The sequence below is a fragment of the Rousettus aegyptiacus genome, unplaced genomic scaffold (genome assembly GCF_014176215.1).
Source record: "Rousettus aegyptiacus isolate mRouAeg1 unplaced genomic scaffold, mRouAeg1.p scaffold_m13_p_5, whole genome shotgun sequence".
Lineage (NCBI taxonomy): Eukaryota > Metazoa > Chordata > Mammalia > Chiroptera > Pteropodidae > Rousettus > Rousettus aegyptiacus.
Window position 1 is genome coordinate 13095864 of NW_023416308.1, and position 20818 is coordinate 13116681.

Consider the following 20818-nt stretch of genomic DNA (forward strand, 5'->3'; position numbering starts at 1 on the left):
CCGGGACTCTCCTGACCAGTGGACAAGAGAAAGGACAACGTCACTTCAGAGGAGTGGACAGATAGCTGCCTGATTCAGAAGTGTGGCTGGGATTTGCATGTTGGAGGATCAAAGCCTGGAGGTAATGCGAAGACACTTAAAATTCTGTCATTGCTGTACTGACTTGTAAGTTTAACAGACCAGACCTACTGTTCCCAAATGCTGGGCATGGAGGCTGCTTATCTTTTTTTTTTTTTTTTTTCTCGTCATTACAAATAAATAATGGTGCTGCAAATGCCTTCATACATGTGGCTGTTCTCTCTACAGTTATTGTCTGGGAAAAAATCCACGGTAATGGAATGACTGAGTCAAAACACATCTTCTGATTGGCTGGAGTCACAGCTGCCAGACTCCACTGCATTCACATACAGCACTGTTAGCAATACCAAGTGTAATTTTGTCTTCACAACTTCACGACGTTTGGCTTTTACAATTTTGTTTTTGCTGAAAAACCAGAAGGTAAGGTATGTATGCACAAAATGACACTTCATCTTTATTTTAATTTGCATTTCCCTATTTATTAATGGCCTTTGATGCTTTTTCTCATGTAAGGAAACAATATTCTGTGATTGATTATCAGCTGGAAATGAAGTATAGTGTTTGTATTTTTGTAATTTGTGTTGGAAAATATAGACTTTTATTATTAGTCACCCATGGCAGATGTGGCCCCCAGCTTCTGTGGTCCCTGCCCCCACAACTATTGTCCATATTGGTCTGGGTCGAAATCAGATGAAGAGATATTTTTCTCCAATTCTTTAGTTTGTCCAAGATATTGGATTTACTAGTTTTCTCCAACCACACCTGCCAAGTGAACACACTACCCTTCCAGATGCATTTGTTAAAAAAAGGCATGGGGAGCAAGAATAAAAACTGGGGTGACTTTGTTTAAGCTTTAACATGGAAAGAGCTTCAAAGTCATAATTCCTGCCCTCAAAACAAGAGAAAAGCTAAATAAACTGAAAACCAATGACTTTTCTTAGGCCCATCAGAGAATTGAGGTCACAGGAAAACACACCCTCAACTCCACCACCCAAAACTGTAGAGACAGGCAAAGACAGAAAATTTACAGTTCACCAGAAGCCACTGGAGCCAGGAACTGGTAGGAACACTCAAATGACCCCTTATATGATAACACTGACAAAATCTGGAGGCTGAGTGTAGACTAACTTGAGAATTAAAAACTCATAGGGATCAGGTGCAAGGGGGCCTGACACTTGGTTGGGTTATACCTCCAAGGATCCTCACCAGATTTTCACAGTGAAGACTGGAGCAAAAGCCGCTTGGTTTTGACTAGCTGGAGAGGAAAAGTAACCATTTGAAATATGCCCAGCTTGTTTATTCTTTATAACAAAGGCCAGCCATCAAGGGAAACGACATCCTCACAGCCTCAGCCAACATGAGGGAAGGGATATACCTAACCTCAGCCCTTCTAACTTCTCTGTCTTACCTAAGGGGGCAAAAAGACCCTGAGAAGCACTTGGGAAGGCCACAGCCTAGGGTCATAAGCCCACTAGAAGACTGAGACGTAATCTTATGATTATGGAACACTTCCCATTCCTCCTGGCCTTATTACCCCATCAACAGGGTTCCAGTACCCTTACAGAAGTTTACAGCTGAAAGCAAGGCAAGGCTCAGATTCTCTTTAAGAAGGAGTCACTAGGGAAACCCAACACAAGGGAAACAAAAGCAAGGACTCCGAAGGAAATTTCAGCCTGGGACACCTACAGCTGAGTAAACAGTACACATAGCCTAACTCTAGCCAGAAAAACATAACTTCACAGTGATAGCCCATCTAGCTCAGTTCTATTATCTAATATATCATGTCTGGCTTTCAACAAATAATTATAAGCATGCTAAAAGAAAAGAAACACAGTTTTAAAAGCAAAGCAAGCATTAGAAACAGACGCAGATATGGCAGAGATTTTGGAACTATTGTATTGGAGATTTCAAACAACTATGATTAATATGCTAAGGGCTCTAATGAAGTAAATGGACAATGTGCAAGAACAGATGAATAATGTAAGCAGAGATAAGGAAACTTTAAGAAAGAATCAAAAGAAAATGCTAGAGAAACTAACAGAAATGGAGAATGCCTTTGGCATTCAGCAGACTGGACACAACCACTGAGGGAAAAATCAGTGAGCTAGAAAAATGTCACTGGGAGCTTCTCAAGTTGAAATGCAAAGAGAAAAAAGAATAAAACTCATTCTTCTCCATTTTTGAAGGATAATTTCATTGGATACAAAATACTAGGTTGCTAGGTTTTCCTCTTTCAATATGATGTTTAACAAGAGTGGGGAGAGGTGACTTCTGTGCCTGTTTCCAATAGTAGGGGAAAATATGTAGTTTCTCATCATAAAGTATGTTAGCTGTAGGTTGTTTGTAGATGTTCTTTATCAAGGGAGGATGTTCCCCTCCATTCCCAGTTTGTTGAGTTTTTATGATGAATGGGTATTAGGTCTTGTCAAATGCTTCTTTATCTATTGATGGTCATGCGATTTTTCTTCTTTAGCCTGTTGATGTGGAGAATTACATTAACTGATTTCCAAATGTTGAACCAGCCCTTGTATGCCTGAAATAAATCCCACCTGGGAATGCTGTATAATTATTTTTACACAATTATTGGATTTAATTTTCTAATATTTTGTTGAGTATTTCTGCATCTGTTCATGAATGATACTGGTTCGTAGTTTCTTTTCTTGTGATGTCTTTATCTTGTTTTGATATTAGGGCAATGCTGGCCTCATAAAATGAGGTGTTTCTTCTGCTTTTATTTTCTGGAAGAAATTTTGGAGAATTCATATGTCTTCATTAAAATGTCTGCACCTGGTACAATCATGCTCCCAGGTATTTACCTTAATGAAATGAAGTTATTGTCTACACAAAAACTTGCACATGAATGTTTATAGCAGCTTTATTCATAATTGCCAGAAACTGAAAGCCACCAAGATGTCCTTCAATAGGTGAATGGATAAACAAACTGGTATATCCACACAATGGAATATTGTTAAGTGGTGGAAAGAAATGAGCTGTCATAAACAGACAGTAGAGTGGTGGTTACCAGGGGCTGGAGGATGGGGGAAATGGGGAGATGCCGGTCAAAGGTTATGAGATAAATAAGTTTTGGGGATTTAATGTACAGCCTGGTGACTCTTGCTGATACTGTACTGTGTACTTGGAATTTGCTAAGACAGTAGAGTCTGAGTGTTCTTACCACACACACGAAAGCTCACTGTGTGAGGTGATGGATGTGTTAATCACCTGACAGTGGTGATCATTTCACAAAGCACATGTATATCTAACCATCATGTTGTACACTTTAAATCTATATAATTTCGCTAATGCAAGTTCAATAAGCCTTGGTGGGGGAATGAAGTATTAAGCCATAAACAGATACAGAGTAACCTTAACTGCACATCACTATATGAAAGAAGGCAGTCTGCAAAGGCTACATTCTGTATATTTACAACTACACCACAGTCTGGAAAAGGCAAAACTGTGGAGACTGAAAAAGATCTGTGGTTGCTGGAGGTTAGGGAGAGGGTGAATAGGTGTTTAGAGGGGAGAGGAGGTATATGGAACATTCTGTCATTCTGTGTTATCTGCTCGATTACAATTCTAAAACTGTGCTAATGCAGATAATACAAACAATAAGTCTACTAAAAATAAAAAAAGGATATGAACAAGAGGGGCTCAGTAGCCAGATGTGGAGAAGAGCTCTTGGGAGACATGGGGATCAAGAAGTGACTAAGAGGATTTGAGAACCACTACCAGTGAGAGATACGGGCTCCCCATGATCTGAGAAGATTCTGACAAAGGAACATTAAAGGCTTTTCAGATGCAATGCATATATCCGACTCTTGGGGAACGGAATGCAGTTGTACATACAGCCCAAAGTCTACTTTTTGCACAGAGTAAACAGAAGAAGGCATCAATGGGAAAAGGTAAAATGAAAGATTTCTGTGGACACGATGTCCTGGAATCCTCAGGCCCACTGTGCAGCTTCTCTATTATGTGATATATAAAGCATCTTCCATGAACTATTCTCTAGTTCTAATGATCCCTTTACCAAAATAATACAAAACAATTAAACCTCTTGACATATCTTTCTCTTAATTGCACTTTATAGAAGTTCCCTAGAGTACCAGGATGCTATCTGCTCCTGGGAACACTGGGACAGCCCCTTTCAAGCCAACCCAAGGGACAGGGCTGCCATGGTAGGAAGCAGGGAATCTGCTCCTGGCTCGGCTGTGGACCTGTGGTCCTGGGCTTTTCCTCTGTTGTCCAGTTTGTTCTGATACTGAAGCCAGAACAGCAGGAGGAAATTCATCCCCAGGGCTGGGTGTGGACAGCCAAAAAGGGCATGGGGTCACTGAGCATGGGGTCCCTGGGCAGGGGAGCAGTGGGTAGGGGGCCAGGTCAGGGCCATCCACGAGGGGTTTCACAGTGAGATCACTGTGACCTGGTGGTCTGATTCCCTGTGACTGCTGTTGAGGTGGCACAAAGGTGGGATGTGGTGCTGAGGACCAGAGAGTGATGGCAGGGTGGGGTGCTCCCTTAGGGACCTGATGTGACTTCCGGAACCAGAAACGCACATCTGTTACCTCCAAGGAAAAACAAAATGCAAAGCTAAACCGACAAAAGCCAAAACAAATGAAAGGGGGTGGGAGGTGCAGGTGTGGAACCCACTGCAGGTGGAGGACACACCTGTCCTCATGAACCCTGGGAGCCACTGGCAGGCAGGAGCTGTCATCCCAAATTCACCAGCAGACACAAAGGGCTGAGATGGCTTTGTCTGAAGTCCCTCAGCTACTCAGCAGTGAGGTCAAGATTAGGCCTCAGTCTCCACTTGACCCCGGACTCTTCTGTGCATCTCGCTGGAGCAGCGTATTAAACAAACCTGGCACTTGGCTCGAGGCGCAGCCGGTGGTCCCTCAGGGAGGCCGAGGGTGCATCTGCCTTCCTCGTGGAACTCCTTTGCCCGCAGAACCCGGTGTGCTTTGATCTCAGGTGAAGCATCCTTGACGGCAGCATGTTAAGACTGGGGAGCTTGTGTAGACATGCAGCCCTGCAGCACATCGCTGCGGGAAATGTGAGCAACGAGGAGGGTGAGGGCACATGTGCCAGCTCGGTGTGCTCCCCACCTCAGCCGGGGCGCTCACATGCCATCCTGACGGTTCAGCTGCTGTGAACCGTCACCCATCAAATAGGAACTCCAGTGTCTACTGGCCAACAGTCTAATCCACCATGTCTGAAAACAGGGAAGACGTGTCTTGGGTCTGACTTGGTCTTACAGAGCCCTCAGGTTTTGGTTGATTCCAGGACCTCCTGTCCCTTCGGAGAGAAGCTATGTGGCGGAGCCCGAGCCCTCCCACCCTGAATCCTGGCTGATGGTCCCGGGGGCACAGCTGCATGCGGTGTGCTGGTGGCTTCATCTGTGAGAGCAAACAACGAAGACGGGCTAAGGCATCCTGTTTTCTGAAATGGCATCATCTGCCTTTTCTATCTGATTTCACTAAAATACTTTTGCACATCACAGACAGTAGGTACTTACTTTTTTAGAGAACGAATTTTGCCAGCCTGGCCGTCCTGTAACTCATCCTTGTCCTGTGTGCCCTGCTGCAGGCTACTGTCCAGGTCTTCCAGGGACTGAACACACACACACTATCCCCACGGTTTTATTTCCCAGTGCCTTCTTGCCAGGAGAGGCATCACTGAGACTTTGACATTCTCCTTTCTGAAACCTGCTTTGGCCCAGCATTTCCTTTTTAACCAAGACACGCAGCTGATCCAGCTGCCTTTGTAGACTTACAGATTTTTAGTCTCGCAGTGCCTTATGCTATTCTGTGGGAGGAGACTGGTGGGGGTGCCTTTTTGAATGGTGCACAAGTTGGTGCCCGTCTCATGTCTGCGTTTGATCTCCATTAAGCACTGAGCACATCTGTAGTTTTACTTCTGTATAACTATTCGTTTAATGCCTGTCTTCCCTGCCAGGTTATCACTGCCACAAGCACAGCTGTTTCATTTCGTGCAATTGCTCACAGCACGCGGTGGCTGCTGCCCGGCATTTGCCTGGGACAAGTGCCAATACTGGATGCTTCCTTCTCCGCTGCCTTACAGGTCCATCTTTCCTACCATCTATCGCTCCGCCCCAACCTTTAACCGCATGACCTCTGCAACGGTCTTCATTTTCCCTGCACTTTTAAACCAGGAGGAAGACCTTACCTAATCTACTCGTGAGGCCCCCGTAGTGGTGACTCTGTTGCTGCTGGCCCTTCCTTGTCTGTGGAAGTGTTAATCGTCATTGGTGGCTTGTTCCTTCAATTGCTGTCTTTGGTGGCAGGGATTTGCTTTCCCGTGGTTTCTAAGATCATTTTTTGGTTCCTCTAGGGCAGAAGCATGATGCTATTTTGTAGGAAGAGACAGGTGAGGGTGCTGGGCTGTCCCAGCCCTTGTTTACTCAGAGCAGGTGAACTTTTACTAATTTCAGGAAAAGGCACCAGTGATGAAAACATTTGAAAATTTGCAAACCACTGCTGTGTGGGATGTGTAAGTGCAGACGGACTTTCAAAGGCAACTGAAAAACACAATTCTTTAAGTCAGTCTTGGCTTCTAGGTGCCATTATCACATGTCCCCATCACGGGTCTCCTCCTGTGGTCTTGCACTGGTGCCCTCCTCCTCTTGGGGTAGTTGGTTCAAACTCAGAAAACTCCCATTTTCTAGTCTACAGTCACCCGGCTCCCCATGCTCACAGAATAGGACTACTTTGGTGTGGAAGCAGTAACTTTGGGAAGTCAAAGTGTTCTCTGGGGCTTCAGAATAAAAAAAGGGCAGAGATGCCTGGAGGTGGTGGTGTGGCCACTGGCCTTTGCCTGATTCTCCAAGCTGGCCTCAGAGTCAGCTCGGTGGCCCTCTGTAAGCACACGGCCAGCTTCTGTGTCTGCACCGGCGGCCTGCAGGCCTCCCTCCGGTACCAGGCCGGACACCTTTGGCCCTGGTGCCCCACACTGCACATTCCCTTCCCAGCACAGAGCTGTGCTCTCCCTGGTTCCATTTCCACAGCTGACAGCAGGGTCGTTACCTTTGGCCTTACTAAAAAAAGGTGCCGGCTCCCCTACTACTCTGGCCAAGAAATTCAAGAGTAAACTTTCCCCACTCCCAACTCAACTAGGTGCTCCCCTTTCCTATCATTTTTATTCCCTAAAGTTTCTTTCCCAAGCCAGTGGGGCACAGCATGGTTGTTTGGAGTCATGGAGCTGAAAGAGCGAGGCTCGCTGCCTCTGGACAGAGCCCAGCACAGCCTAGCACATCCTAGGCTGCCGTTCTGAACCAGCTTCGAGTCAGGACACACAGCACCATGCTTCGGTTGGTTTAGTGGAAAGCATCTCTATACCCAATGTGTGAATGTAGAACATCATTCTATATAGACTCATTTTTAGGAAATTAGGATGATGAAAGGCAAGGATACAGGAAGAATTGATTAAAAATGCCTTTCATTTCAAATTGAGGACGCCCCTGCTTATTTCCTGTGCGTGCCCACAGCACGGTGGCAGCTCTCAAAGCCCATGTGAGAGAAGTGCCTATGACCCAGAGGGTCTCTGATTCTCTAAGAAACAAAAGTTTGCTTCTAGAATGTTTTTCACATTCGTGTTGTAATCAATCAGTTAGCCTTTGAATCCACACACTTGTGGAGCTCACAGAAATACTAAGACAAAGCCGCTGGACATAGGTCTTCTTGGCTTTTTGTAGCTGAAAGGTGTCTTCCTTTCCTTCAGAGATCTCTGTTAGTTATTTCCTTGAAGACAGGGAATGTCCTTGACACAGCCCAGCACTGTCTTTGTATCAGGTACATTGCAAGTTCTGTCCATTGAGCTGATCCAAGAGCAGACTGGTAAATCAGCATGAAGTCAAGCAAATTGAAATCCACTGGGTGATTCACAACTGCAAGTGAATAGGGCCTCTTCCTTCCCTGCTAACCACTGACCACCTCACAACACATCAACACTCCCCAGGGTGGTGACAAGGCCCAGAGCTGGCTGCACAGTTCTCTGAATGATCCTACTCTAATGACTCTCCACTCTCTAGACACCCCAGGCTCTGCCATGCTGGGGGAGTGCCTGTGAGATAATAGAAAAATACATATTGGTTTTTGCCCCTCGTTCCTGACACAGGGCTCTTGAAATCTGTGTAATTTCCTGGGTGATAAGAGGACTAAGAGTGTCTTTTGTTCTAAAATTTGGTCTTTGAACCTGGTTCTGACACAGGGTTTCTTTCTATAAATCTTGTAATTTCCTGGGTGATAGGTGAGTCTTTTGTTCTAATGCGGGGACTCTGGGTGGCTCCTGGATGAGGGCTGGTCCCTGGAAACACCAGGCCAGGATAAGCAGCTTGGAATTTTCAGCCCTGCCCCTGATTCTTTGAGGAGGGCCAAGAGTAGGGTTAGTGATGGATCATGCCCATATGAGGAAGCCTCCATATAATCCTAAAATACGGGGTTCAGGGAGCTTTTACATCCCAACTCCATGGGGACAGAAACTCCTACACTCGGGATCCTCCCAGACCTCACCTTATGTATCTCATCTGTATCCTTTATCATTTCCTTTAATAAACTGGTAAATATAAGTAAGTGTTCCCTTGCATTCTGAGCCACTCCAGTAAATTAACTGAACTCAAGTAAGGGGCTGTTGGAACCTTTGATCTATAGTTAGTTGGTTAGCAAAGGTGACAACTTGGGCTCGTGACTGGCATCTAAAGCAGGAGGCAGGGAGCAGTTTTGTGGGACTGAACTCTTAAGCTGTGGGATGTGATGCTATCTCCAGGCAGACTGTGCCATAAAGGAGTTGAATTCTTGCACAGCCAATTGTTATTCTAAGAGCTGCTTGGTGTATGGAAAACCTCACCCCATCAACAGTGGAAATTTGGGTATCAGAACCCTCACAGCTCCATTTTCAAAGAACCTGGACATGACAAGAATCTGACTCCTACGTTTCCACATCTCCCATGGCATCCATGTAGCAGTGGCTGGTGCCCGCACGCCAGGCTTCCTTTCCACACCTGTATGTCAGCCCTTGTGGTCAGTCACCTCGCAGTCTCTCCCTAGTCTGCTCGAGTGTCTACTTTACTCAGCAAATGACATCACCGAAAGAGATAAACATTCGAGTGCCACAGGTCTACTTCACTAGATTTAGGAACATCGCCTCAGTCAAGCCCCTCACAGTGGCAGGCCTATTCTCACTTTTCTTGGTGGCCTTCCCTCATTGTCGGCAGGCTGTTTCCCATTTCACCTGAAAAAGGTGTTGTGGAGCACAAGCTCACTCCATTTCCTCCTCTCCACCTAGAAAATGACCTGTCTGTAGCCGTCCTTGGTGCTGGATTCAGAAAAAGCCCCCTACACCTCACACCCACCATGACCCACCTCTTACCTGCCCTCAACCCCGCAAGGCCCACCTCCACCATCCCCTCTCCGTCTCTCCCGCCTCACTTAGACTCACAGGCTGCCCCCCCGTGAAAACGCATCCCTTTACTGCGTCTCTGTGGACATGCCTACTCCCGCTCCTCCCTCTAACACTCAGGGCTTCGGGGGTCTGCACCTCACCCCCCACAACTCTGTAACACCCATGACTTGGGTTTGGTTTCTGTTTCACACAGAGGACTGCTATGTGGTCACTGTTCAGCTCTGAACACTCTGGTCCTGATTAGATACAGCAAATAGGGCCATTCAAGATGCTGGATTGCACTGCCAGCTAGAATGGCTGCATTACTGCTAAGGCGAAGAGCTTCAAAATTAAAGTGGAAAAGATTATGATTATTAGCCTCCTTGGGTGGAATAAGAAAGATGATTATTTTAATTATTTGCTATAGGATCTGGACAATGAAGAATGTCACCCTCTCAAAGGGAAAGCAAATGCTGGACTCCCATGAGTGTTTCAAATACCCATCGAACTCCCAGGTTAGGTGGGATCAGCTCATTTTCCTGGAGAAAGTTTTGGACAGGTTCCCCATCTCAGATGAACAGAAAGCAGTTAGTTCGGTTAGCAGACATTTTAGTGTCACAACAAAATTTAAAGAAATAAAAAAGCATTAGGAAGATTTGATACTTACTGAGTACCTGTTCTGAGGTTTTCTACTAGACAGTTGGAATACACTTCCGTAACCTTTACCGCATGCAAGGGAGGGCAGCGGTTCCACTTCACAGCGGAGGGTCTGAAGAGCAAGGCAGCACAGCGAGCGGCCCAGAGCCCGCTGCGGCTGTAAGCAGAGGGCAGGCTTTGAACCCTGTTTGATGAGCCCCACCCTCTTTCTGTATCACCACAAAAGAAACATTTCCAAATACTTTGTCTTGTAAATATGTCACTACATGGTGCCCAGTATTGAGAAGAATCAAATGTCCAAGAGTCCCTAATACATTCGGGACTTGGTCTGACAAAAGGCTGCGACACCTACCCGGGCGGCAGAGGTGCTGACGTCTAGGAAGGTGAGAGGAGATGCACACGGGCACTGTATTAGGGTTCCTGGCGCTGCCTTCTTCCCCCTTTACAGCCAGAGGTCTGAAGCATAATCTCGAAAACCCGATGGAGCACCAAAATCCCAATCAAATCCAGAGCATCAGCTTACGGTTCTAACATTAATTACTATAAGCAAAGTCAAATTAGGAAAACACACTTATTTGGGAAACATTCCAATAATGGACTAGACGAGTTCATATTTTCACATGAAATTCCAATTAACTACATGCACAGTACTATGTTATTTTGGTAACACAGGGACACAATTTAATGATTCTAATTTTTTTGTAGTTTTTTTACAAGTCAGGTGCCATAAACATTCAAATAATCCATCTTTTAAAAAGTACGTTTACAACATCAAAAGAATTAAGATGAAATATAAACCTTTCTACTTACAATTTTTATACAGATTAACCAAATCACAGATACCACAAATAAATGTTAAATTGTAACAATATAATGAATAAACATTCAGATTCTTAATAAAATCTTTCTTTAACTTTTTTTTTTAACTTACCATTATACTAAATAATCTATGCAGAGTTTTGGGGTACAATACCAAGAAGGCACCAACAGTACAAAGCAGATACAAAGCAATTTCAGAACTTTCTTGAGTGCTCTACACAGATAAACAGCACAAAAAAGGCAACAAGCTTTAGGTAAAACTGGTGCAACCCTAGAGAATTCCCTCTAGATTCCCAGTCCTTTCTGATCCATTCTGTCAATCTGGGTTACAGTGAGAGAAACCACATATTTACTTTACTGTTAACATGCTTCTCATCTGTACTATGGGAGTATCATATTTCAAATACCAGCATAACAATTTTAAAGCACAAATGCTTTAAAAATGTATAAGCAAAGGGATTGCTCAGATTTTCAAAACCACTACATTTACAAAAATATTTCTCTTAAACTTGGGATTGCTCCAAAACATTGATTTACAAATATAAAAGTATTATGGAAGGACCCAAAGCATGTGTGCATATGTATGTGTGTATTAACATACTGTTACCATACTATATAAAAGTTACCAATTTAAAAACCGTATTAACATATAAGCAAATAAGGTAAAACAGTCTCCTCTGAATGGTCTGAATATTATGTGGCACGCAGCGTGAGCGGTACACCTATCTGACTCCTAGAGACAACCACTGACAAGCCACATGTGGCTCCTGAAAACTACAGGTACCTCCACACCCATCACCTATGCCTGCAGCAGAAGGGATCGCTGTGAACACACCACTCACTGAGTACTGCACACAAATACAATGATATTCTTCAACTCATGCATCATAACGGCCTGCATGTCTCTATCAGCTTTGAAGACTTGTGTCAGCACAGTGACCATGAGTTGTCCCAAATCCATCCCACTGGCTTGTTAGGTATTTTGTTTCACACTAGATGAAAGGCTTGGAATGTTTCCAATAAGAATTTTTTGCTTACATTTTAGACACCAAAAAAGCCATTAGTCTGAAAGCTTATGTGAGTGTACTAATAATGGTGGAATTTGGTACCACCAGCATGAATTTATGACCTAATCTGTACATTTTTAGAGATGTGAGAAGATCCAAATGGTAAGCCGGTAACACATAATAGCCAGTCCTTTTCACAGGTACCTTGGTTATGACAATTCTCTGACTTGTTAAACCAAGTTTGGCATGATTAATAAAAAGCACACAACTTATGGCTACAGTGATTCTAGAATGCAGTTAGTGGTTTCATGCCAATGTGACTCCACGGTACCATCGCAGAGGGTGGGAAAGAGTCCACAGTCCCCAGGGATTAGTAACCAAGGCTATGGCTTTCTATTCAGAGGACTGCAAATTAACCTCATAATAATACTAACATTCCATTTAAAAAGTACAAAGAAATAAGAGCAATAAAACTGTCAATGCTCCTTTTAAAATGAAAACTGACTTATCAATGTATCAAGTAACAGTCAAACCTGTATCCTGTCAATGCTATGTGGACCTTGACATGGCCGCTCTGGGAACGGAGGTGAAGATCATGTATTTTAGGGCAAGAATCTAGACAGATATGGTTCCAATTACTGAGGAAGAGTCAACCATCCTTCCTTAGCCCATGAGGTGTGGACATAGCACTCTGGGCCGGGTGATGTGAGGCAGCCCTTCTCAGCACTGCGCTGTGCCCAGCGGTAGCTCTGGGGCACACAGGCAGGCCCTCTTTAGAAAGAACCAGAGAATCCAACCTGAGATGTCTGGGCTCCATCAGAGTTTGACATAATATTTTAGACCTATGATTTGAATAAAGGAACATGTCAGAATTGATTTCTCTGCTGTGCAGAGGGTAAAAAAGGCCCTATCTATGGAAATGTTTTCTAAATCATTTTATGTAAATCACCGTGCTGGTGTGGTGCCCGGGTGGGAAGCTGAGGCCTGTAAGCATTTCTGTTCTAAGCACAAACTGAACCTGGCTGTCCGTTCGGACATGCTGATCCAGAGGAAATCAACACTGAATCTTACATGAATATGAAGATAGAAGATGTACATTTATTTCCATGAATTACAAGTGCATTTCTGTTCATATTGGCAGGCAGTCTTTATATAACCCATTCTCCATTGCTGTCAAAAATCAAACAAAAAAAAAGGACAGCTGAGAAATGAAAAGCTAAAAATAGAATTTTTCCTAAGTGATCTGCTGGATAGCATTTTCTGTGGAACAAAACTCAGAGGTAACAATAGATTTTTCGTTTCAATCATAGGCATGTGGCACTTGGACAGTCATCTCTGCACAGAAAGCTGTTAACAGTCATGCGAGGATACAGTAATTATTGAACAAGGCAAATTTCTCACCACAGAGAGCAGTGGGGGAGTCAAGAGGAGGCACTGCACTGGGACAGAACACCAAGTCAACGCCACAGTGCACAGTGGCAGGAACGAATACTTAAAGAGATCAGGAAAATATGGGATAGCGCTCCAAACATGACTTAGTGCTAGCTTTTTCTGATGGTCTCAGCTCAGCAGTATGAGAAACGTCTGAGAGTACTTGATGACAGAACAGTGCTGCATGTCATGAGCTCGTGAAGGCTTTATTACAAACTGTTATATCGTAGGTTGAAAAATGAACTGGAGATGCTGACATGCTGTAGGAGAAAAAAGTTGTACACTTTCTCATTTAAAGACGCAGTGTTTATCCTCTCTGCTAAATCCTCAGGCATTGAACGTGGTTACACTAAATGTGGCACAACATGTGAAGTAGCTCGGGGTATACGTACCCTGCTGGCTAGAGCTCTGCCCCGTGACATCAGGCAGCCTGCTGGCTACTTCTCCAGATACTTAACCTCAGCACCCTGCTGTGACCTCTGAAGCTGCCACTTTAAAGCTTTTTGCATAAGTCTTGCAAATACTCAGTACTGCATATAACACATTTTGGCAAGTGTTATATCTCTATAAATGGTACAAGTAGCCATAGTAAATCTACTGAGTGCAGTACATCTTTCTTTTATTTAGAAAAATGATTGAGTTTTCTAAAAGCTGGGCAAATAGCACATACCTTAAATATGTTAGTGACTAACATGATATCAGAAAAGACATTGACAAGTGCCCCCCAAAGATTCCCAGGATGGGAGCACTTGCTGTAGGCTGCAACATCATTGCAGGTGTTTCCACGAGTTCCTGCTCTGGGGAAACAGTTATGGTAAAAAGGTGAAGTGCAAATAAGGGGCTGTCACTGACTTAAAGTGCCCTAGGTAGTAGCCTTCCCTTATCATTAAGTGAGATGCCAGTGACGAGAGCCAATTTGGAAAGAACTATCTCTGGTATGACTGCGTGGGTCAGCGGGGTGTCATGTTAAGAAAGGATTCAGGAGAGGGAGGAACCACTGCATCTTTCAAACCAGAAAGCGATTAGTGACTAAAGCAACGGTAAGCAGTAGGTGCACTGAAAGTACATACTGCCACAGGTCACCGGTGGGTGACACACACAAGGGTGCCAGGAACAGTTCTCTGGACTGAAGGAATTCTTTGAAAGCATAAAAGCCACAACTACCAGAAACCGCCCCTCCGAACGGCTCAAAGGAGTCAATGTGGATAAGCCAAGACGGGCTGGAGACAGGACCAGGGTCAAGAACTGGGAAGAAGAACACAGATGTCTGAGCACGTCCAGTCCTCTGAGCCCTTGTCCTATTGAAAAATAAACAAACAAACCTATGAGTTAAGAACGAATCACATTAAAACAATATCAGCAGCAGCATCAGGAAAATGTTAACGCGAAAAGAATAAACCACATTAAAACATCAATAGCAACATCATGAAGAACAGAAAAGTGGAAAAAAAAAAAAAAAAACGAACAAAAAAAAAGACTCCCGCAAAATGGTCATTTCACTTGGAACCACTTGGGCACACATAAAGCAAAGCAGTTCTGAAGGGGCGGGGCTCTGCCTTCACTTTGCAGGCGCCTCGTCTCGCATTTCTCAGAGGATGTTTCCATAACACTCACAGGGAAGAAACACGCACGCACGTGCACACACGCACACACTCACAGGCTGGCTCGCTTCAGTGTTCCCAAGATGCCATTTATTAATCACATAATCCCCACCACTCCAATGATCAAAAAACAGAGCCTGAGGGTCTTTGTAAAATGATACATGTATATGCAAAACCCACTTCTGCTTCCTCCTATTTTTAGCCTCTTTTTCTCTGGATGATCAAGTAGGACAAAATCAACTACGTTAGGCAGCAGAAAGTGTGTTGTTATTAACGCTCAAGTTTTCTCTGATGGTGACAGAGAACAGCAAGACAAAGTGCTAGTTGGAAGTGTGAGGCTGGTGGGCCTGGATTCTGGAAAGGCCATGATTCCCAAAGGCAGGAGATGATTCTGATTGCCCAGGTCACGGGTGGCCTGACAATTTTCCCACCAGACCTCCAAGACACCACCCTGAAAGGCAGCAGGTAGCAACATGCTAATAGCCTTTATTCATTTTCTACACTTGTAGGGTTCACCTGGTTCTCTGGATGTTTGCAAATGGGCCACCTCCAGAGGTCCACCAGGAGTGTCACACTGTAAAAGTGTGAGAAGCACATTTCCCCCTTCGTTATTCCAATGTCTTTATTTTACTTGGAGAAATTACATTCTTAGTCAAATCTACTCTCACCATTTATAGGCTAGTAGTTTTCAAACGTGAACATCAGAATCCCCTGGAAGGCTTGTTAAAACACAGATTGCTGGGGGTGGGACAGACCGACCACACTTTGGGGAACCACTACCTAAGGCATCTACTGTATGGAATGAATTAACTTCACCCCTAGGTCTCTATTAATTTTGTATCATCCTTGGGAGAAATGAAAAACACTGCCACTCAAATCATGTTCTGTTCGGATGGGGAAGCCTGGTTAAGGTGGAGGAGGGTAACCATGTGTGCCAAAATGCAAACAAAACAGATGTCCTTGGGGGCCCTTACTGCTGTGAAATGTTTGCTAGTATGATAATGTAGCAGAATGACACCTTCACATGGGTGGCTTTCATCTACACCACTCAAGAGCCCGGGCAGGAGGATGGGTGTAAATGGTTCAACTGTGTGACAGGAGATGGGAAATGATCTTCATCTAGAGGTACGCCATTCTGAACTGCAGCCCAACCTACTGACTAAATATAAGTCAGCTGAGATCTTGGCAACTTCCTTTGAAATGCATGAAAAAAATAAGATGGATTGATGAGTATATGGAGGAATGAGTGGACAAAAACATGAGAAAGCAAGGATAGTAAAACGCTAATCATAGAATCTAGGTGGTGGGAATATGGGTGTCCACTGTGAAACTCTCAATTTTTTAAAATAGTTGAAAATTGTCATTTAAAAAACACTGTTAGGGTTGGGCCTGGTTAGTACTTTGATGGGAGACCACCTAGGAATACCAGGTGCTGTAGGAGAAAAAAAAATTCTGAAAAACACCTGAAAAAATCAGGCTATAAGCATGTACTGTGCCTTGTGTGCCTCTGGAATAAGTGAACACAGAGCAACTGTCTTTGCCACCCATCTCCAACGGTAACAATGCTCAGTCCTGGACTCTTGGAATTGAGGATGACCCTAGGAGAGGCCTTGGTCCCCCATCTGCTAACTCAGACTTCAGGGGGCATTTAGCTAGCAGCCACGTCCTGTGGCCCCAGGAGCATGCTCGCCTTTGTCTTGCTCCCTGTGGTCACTGCACTGCCCTTTTCTCGCCCAGCAGCCTGGCCAGTTTTCCCATGGGCTCCTGCTCACCTAAGGTTTCCCAATATCCTCACTGCCCCAAGTCACTTGCCCCAGTGCTTCAAGACCTGAAACTACCTTTGAGGGAGAAAAAGACTCCTTGGCAAGCCTGAGCTTCGGGCTTTTCACAACCTGGCTCCCCTGGGGCTCCCATGCGGGCCTGACTCCCTGCACTGCCACGTCCCTCCTTCGCCAGAGGGGGGCCCCTTTCCCAGCACTGTGATGTTGGCCCTCCTCAATCTTTGGGGCCTGTACCCACCCCTGATACAGTACTCGTGATACTATACCCGGCTCCTTGTTATCTCCTTTGTCCAGCTGTCAAGCTGCAGGAAGACAAAGCTTGGGTCTTATTCCTGTTTCTCAGTGCTCAGTGATGATTAAATGAATGATGATAACTACTGATAACTATGTCACTAGTTTTACAGTAAAAACGTGCTTTACAGTTCTGCATGTCTCTGTCTCCTAGCAGACCATGTGCTCTTTTGAGGCTACATTCAGGTTCTGTTTGTTCTGCTCACCTGAGTGTCTAACATAAGCCTGGGCCAGAGTAAGCACACAGCATGTGTGGATTAAAACAAGATGAAGAAAAATGGAGGCCGCCAGCTGGCTTCAGGAAAATGACTGATTAAAGGGACTGAAGAAAAACAACAAACATTGCTCAGCTCAGTCTTCTAGGCCAGGGTCAGCTAACCTGTTCTGTAAAGGGCCAGATAAAACTTTACTTACAAAACCCAGTGGCAGCCAACTGGGCAAATGCAATCTGACGTTGTACAGTTACAAAGAGGGAAGAGCAAGTTTTTGGGAGAGGGAGACAATCCCTCCAACTGTGAACACTAAGCAGAGGGACCAGGAAGGAAGCCCCACAGGGACCCAGGCTAAGGTATGAACACGGTTGGGTCCTGAGGACTGACGTTCTATCAGTGACTAACTATGTAGACTGTTGTATACAACGAATACTTCGACAGATTATCATGCCTGTGAGGTGTAAAAAGATAAATGAATCCAATTCTCGCTAGACTCTGTCCTCCTCGGCCCCCTGCTGGCCTCGCACTCTTTCTTATTCAGACTCTTCCCAAGGGCCGGATTTATTAGAGCATACCGAACATCCCGAACATCCTGCAAGCATAGGCCTCCTCAACACTGAACCCGCTTTGATTTGCCTTTAAGGGTGTGTCCAGTGTCAACATCAGGCTAAGTAAGGGCTTTACAGTGCCTGCGTCACTCCCTTTGACTCCTAGTAGCAAGGTTTAGAAAATTTGGAGTCTTTCAGACTGCCTCTCCTCTATTCACTGCTTCTCATCATACAGCCTTAGTCCAAACCCACAGTCCTTTAGTCTGGAAGCTTTTAGATTTGTTTTGAGCTTGTCTCCTACCCAGGCTTCTCCTCTAACCCTTCCTGCTTTGGTGTCAGACTTATGAAAGCACCGCTCTCTTACCCTGCCTGGCTCTGAGGCTGAGCTGGCCATGTCTGTTCTCAAAGACAAGGCCGAAGACCTATCAACTGCACGGCTGTATTTCCTATTTCTGCTTCTGGTCACACATGGGTTTTCAGGAGGAGGGTGACTCCTGTGTTTCAGAAGCACTGGACAGCGATAGCAGTTTCAAGCCCTTGAAATCCCCGATGTCAGTGGCAGTACAGGCTCCTCACCCCTCCTCAGTGAGGGTGATGCTCTCATGGCTGCAAGTACCCTCCCTTGTGTGGTGATCAACGACCCTAGCTAATACCATTTTTCCTTTTGTTCCTTTTATCTGAGACTGGGGGCAGCTTCCTGCAGTTACCAATATGCAGATCATTCCGCCTCCCCTTTTTGCTCTCCAGCTCTTCTAAGGCCTTCTGACAGATCACATGTCCTCTGTATGAAACAGAACAGCTTCTGCTTTTGAGCCTGGATGCTGCCCAATAGGGTCAACCAGGGACCAACACTGAGCCGGAGCCACTGCCCTCAGGCCCCAGTATATGAAAATAAAAAAGTCAGGGTCTGAGAATGAAATAGAGATCCACGCAAGAAACCCCTAAATGTGCACTACTGAGTAATCTGCTTTTCCATAATGCCCCCAAGGTAGCCTTCTATTCCAATACAAGCATAGTATGCTCTTGGCCACTTGTCTATACTCTGTATAAGAAACCGCTGTCTGCTGAAAGACGCCTCCAGCCCCACCATGCCGGTCTGTCCAAAGTATTTCCCAAGCAAATGCTTTAACCCTTAGTTGTAATTCTTCACTGTTCATTTCTACAGAGTTCCACTGCAAGCCCTCTTTCTTTTAAATAACTTTAATTTATATTCTCTCTCCCTCACTAAGGTTTGTTTACTGTATGATTAAAGCTCCAGGTACCTGACAAATTTAAGATCTGTATCCTGGCTGGAATCTAGCAGTCTCTTCAAAAATGAGTTCTTTGAGCTTCTCCTTAGGCAAGTCATCCAATTCCATGTCAAACTTGAACGGTGCTTCAGCAATGGGCTTTGAGAGAAAACAAAACATTTAGTAGACAATAGTTGTTATGGTCAAGGCAATCGGTTACTGACTCATAAAATGACTATGGCTTAGAATCTGAAATTTACACAAGACAGATGTCAACTAAAAGGTACATATGTATTTGTGCCCCACATTCCTGAAGGTGCACTTCTTATGAGTATGTAATAAACAAACTGGGAGCAACCGAGTCCATTTTGAGTGGTCATCTGAACTTATCTCAGAATAATTTTTCCAATGTTTTAAAGCACTAAAAGTTGAAACCACAGAAACTTGTTTTTGTAGAGGTAGTAGTAGTTATGTTTATGTAATTAAAACCCACGATATTCAAATAAATGCACTTGATTAAATACATCATAGTATCTTTAAAAGAAATATTATAAAGCTGTTAAAAATGAAGCTGCAAGAAAGATTAATATCATGGGGGAAATGCCCATGTTTGTGTTATACAGAAGGAACCTTATTTTATTTTTAAAAGCTATATATAGAAATGTTAAGACTGGAAAAGAAAACTCTTAAATTTTAATAGCTGTGTAAAAATAATACAAAAAATAATCTTGTATTTTTCCTGCAAGTTTTCATTTTTATTCTTTAGCACAGTTTATAAACAATCAGAAAGCTATTTAAGTATATTCTTAAATTATCTGTCAAAGAACCCCTATACATACTCAAAGATAAAAAATGAAATTAGTTAATATTATTTATATTTTAAAGTACCCCCAGCTAAATCAATGTTATAAAACATAATGATCATGCCAGCTGTCAATCACTGGATGCCTAGTAGTTACCAGACACTCCCAGATCTTATCCACATCCTCATACCAGGTCTTTAAGAGATGGAAACATGGACCCCGAACTTTACACTGAGCTTTGGCCTCTCAAAAGAGGAAAACAGATTTGTGGCCACAATACAAAAACAAGCAGCTAGCCCTCCCTGAAGAATGGCTCCATGTGGGATCGTGCACGGTGTCCTGCCTGTGCTTTTCTTCTAATCCTCCCAACCCCCTATTGGGTATGGGGTAACATCCTAGCTTGTGAATAAGATGCAGAGGCCTTGGAAATCTGTAGCTCACTGGGCAAGTAAGGGCCACAAACCTTATGCTCTCACTAAGTTCCTTGTTATTTACTATGTTGTAGGAATTTTCCTAAGATACCTCAACTGTTTCTAGAAGAAAGGTTAAAGGGTAGAACAGAAAGATGATTATATTTCCTCTTTTTGATTTCTTCTTCCTTTTTATGAGCTTTTTTAGTTTTTCTCCTCTTCCATTTTCCCTTTTAATACACTCCACTTGGCTTTCCTCTTTAAAACAGAGCGTGACGGCTCGTTTTCTACACATAAGAGCCTCAACTGGGTCATATGACATTTTTCTTTGTTCTCTTTATCTGAATGTTCAGAATGATCTGGAGACCTGCCACATCTACCTCTGAACTTATTATTTCTCACAATAGGCTCTTGTGTCCCCATCTCTAGGGAGGCATACCAAATGTAAAGTTACCAAGCCAAAGTGGGAACTGTTAGGCTGACCTTTCTCCATCACTCTGTAACACCTCTCCCCAAGCAGGCAGTCCGACCTCCTCTCCACCTGCAGAGTGGGCA

General features: G+C 44.1%; 1 protein-coding gene across 1 annotated transcript in view; it reads right to left on the reverse strand.

Moving 5' to 3' along the window:
* Positions 1-10786: 10786 nt before the first annotated feature.
* Positions 10787-20818, reverse strand: part of MAPK1 (mitogen-activated protein kinase 1) — an 81921-nt gene continuing 71889 nt past the window's right edge. Inside the window, exons 8-9 of the mRNA XM_016120119.2 lie at positions 19084-19209; positions 10787-14686 (exon numbers count right to left, since the gene is read on the reverse strand). Of these exons, the coding sequence (XP_015975605.1) occupies positions 19093-19209 (117 nt within the window). The 3' untranslated portion in view covers positions 10787-14686; positions 19084-19092. The remainder of the gene's footprint in view (positions 14687-19083; positions 19210-20818) is intronic.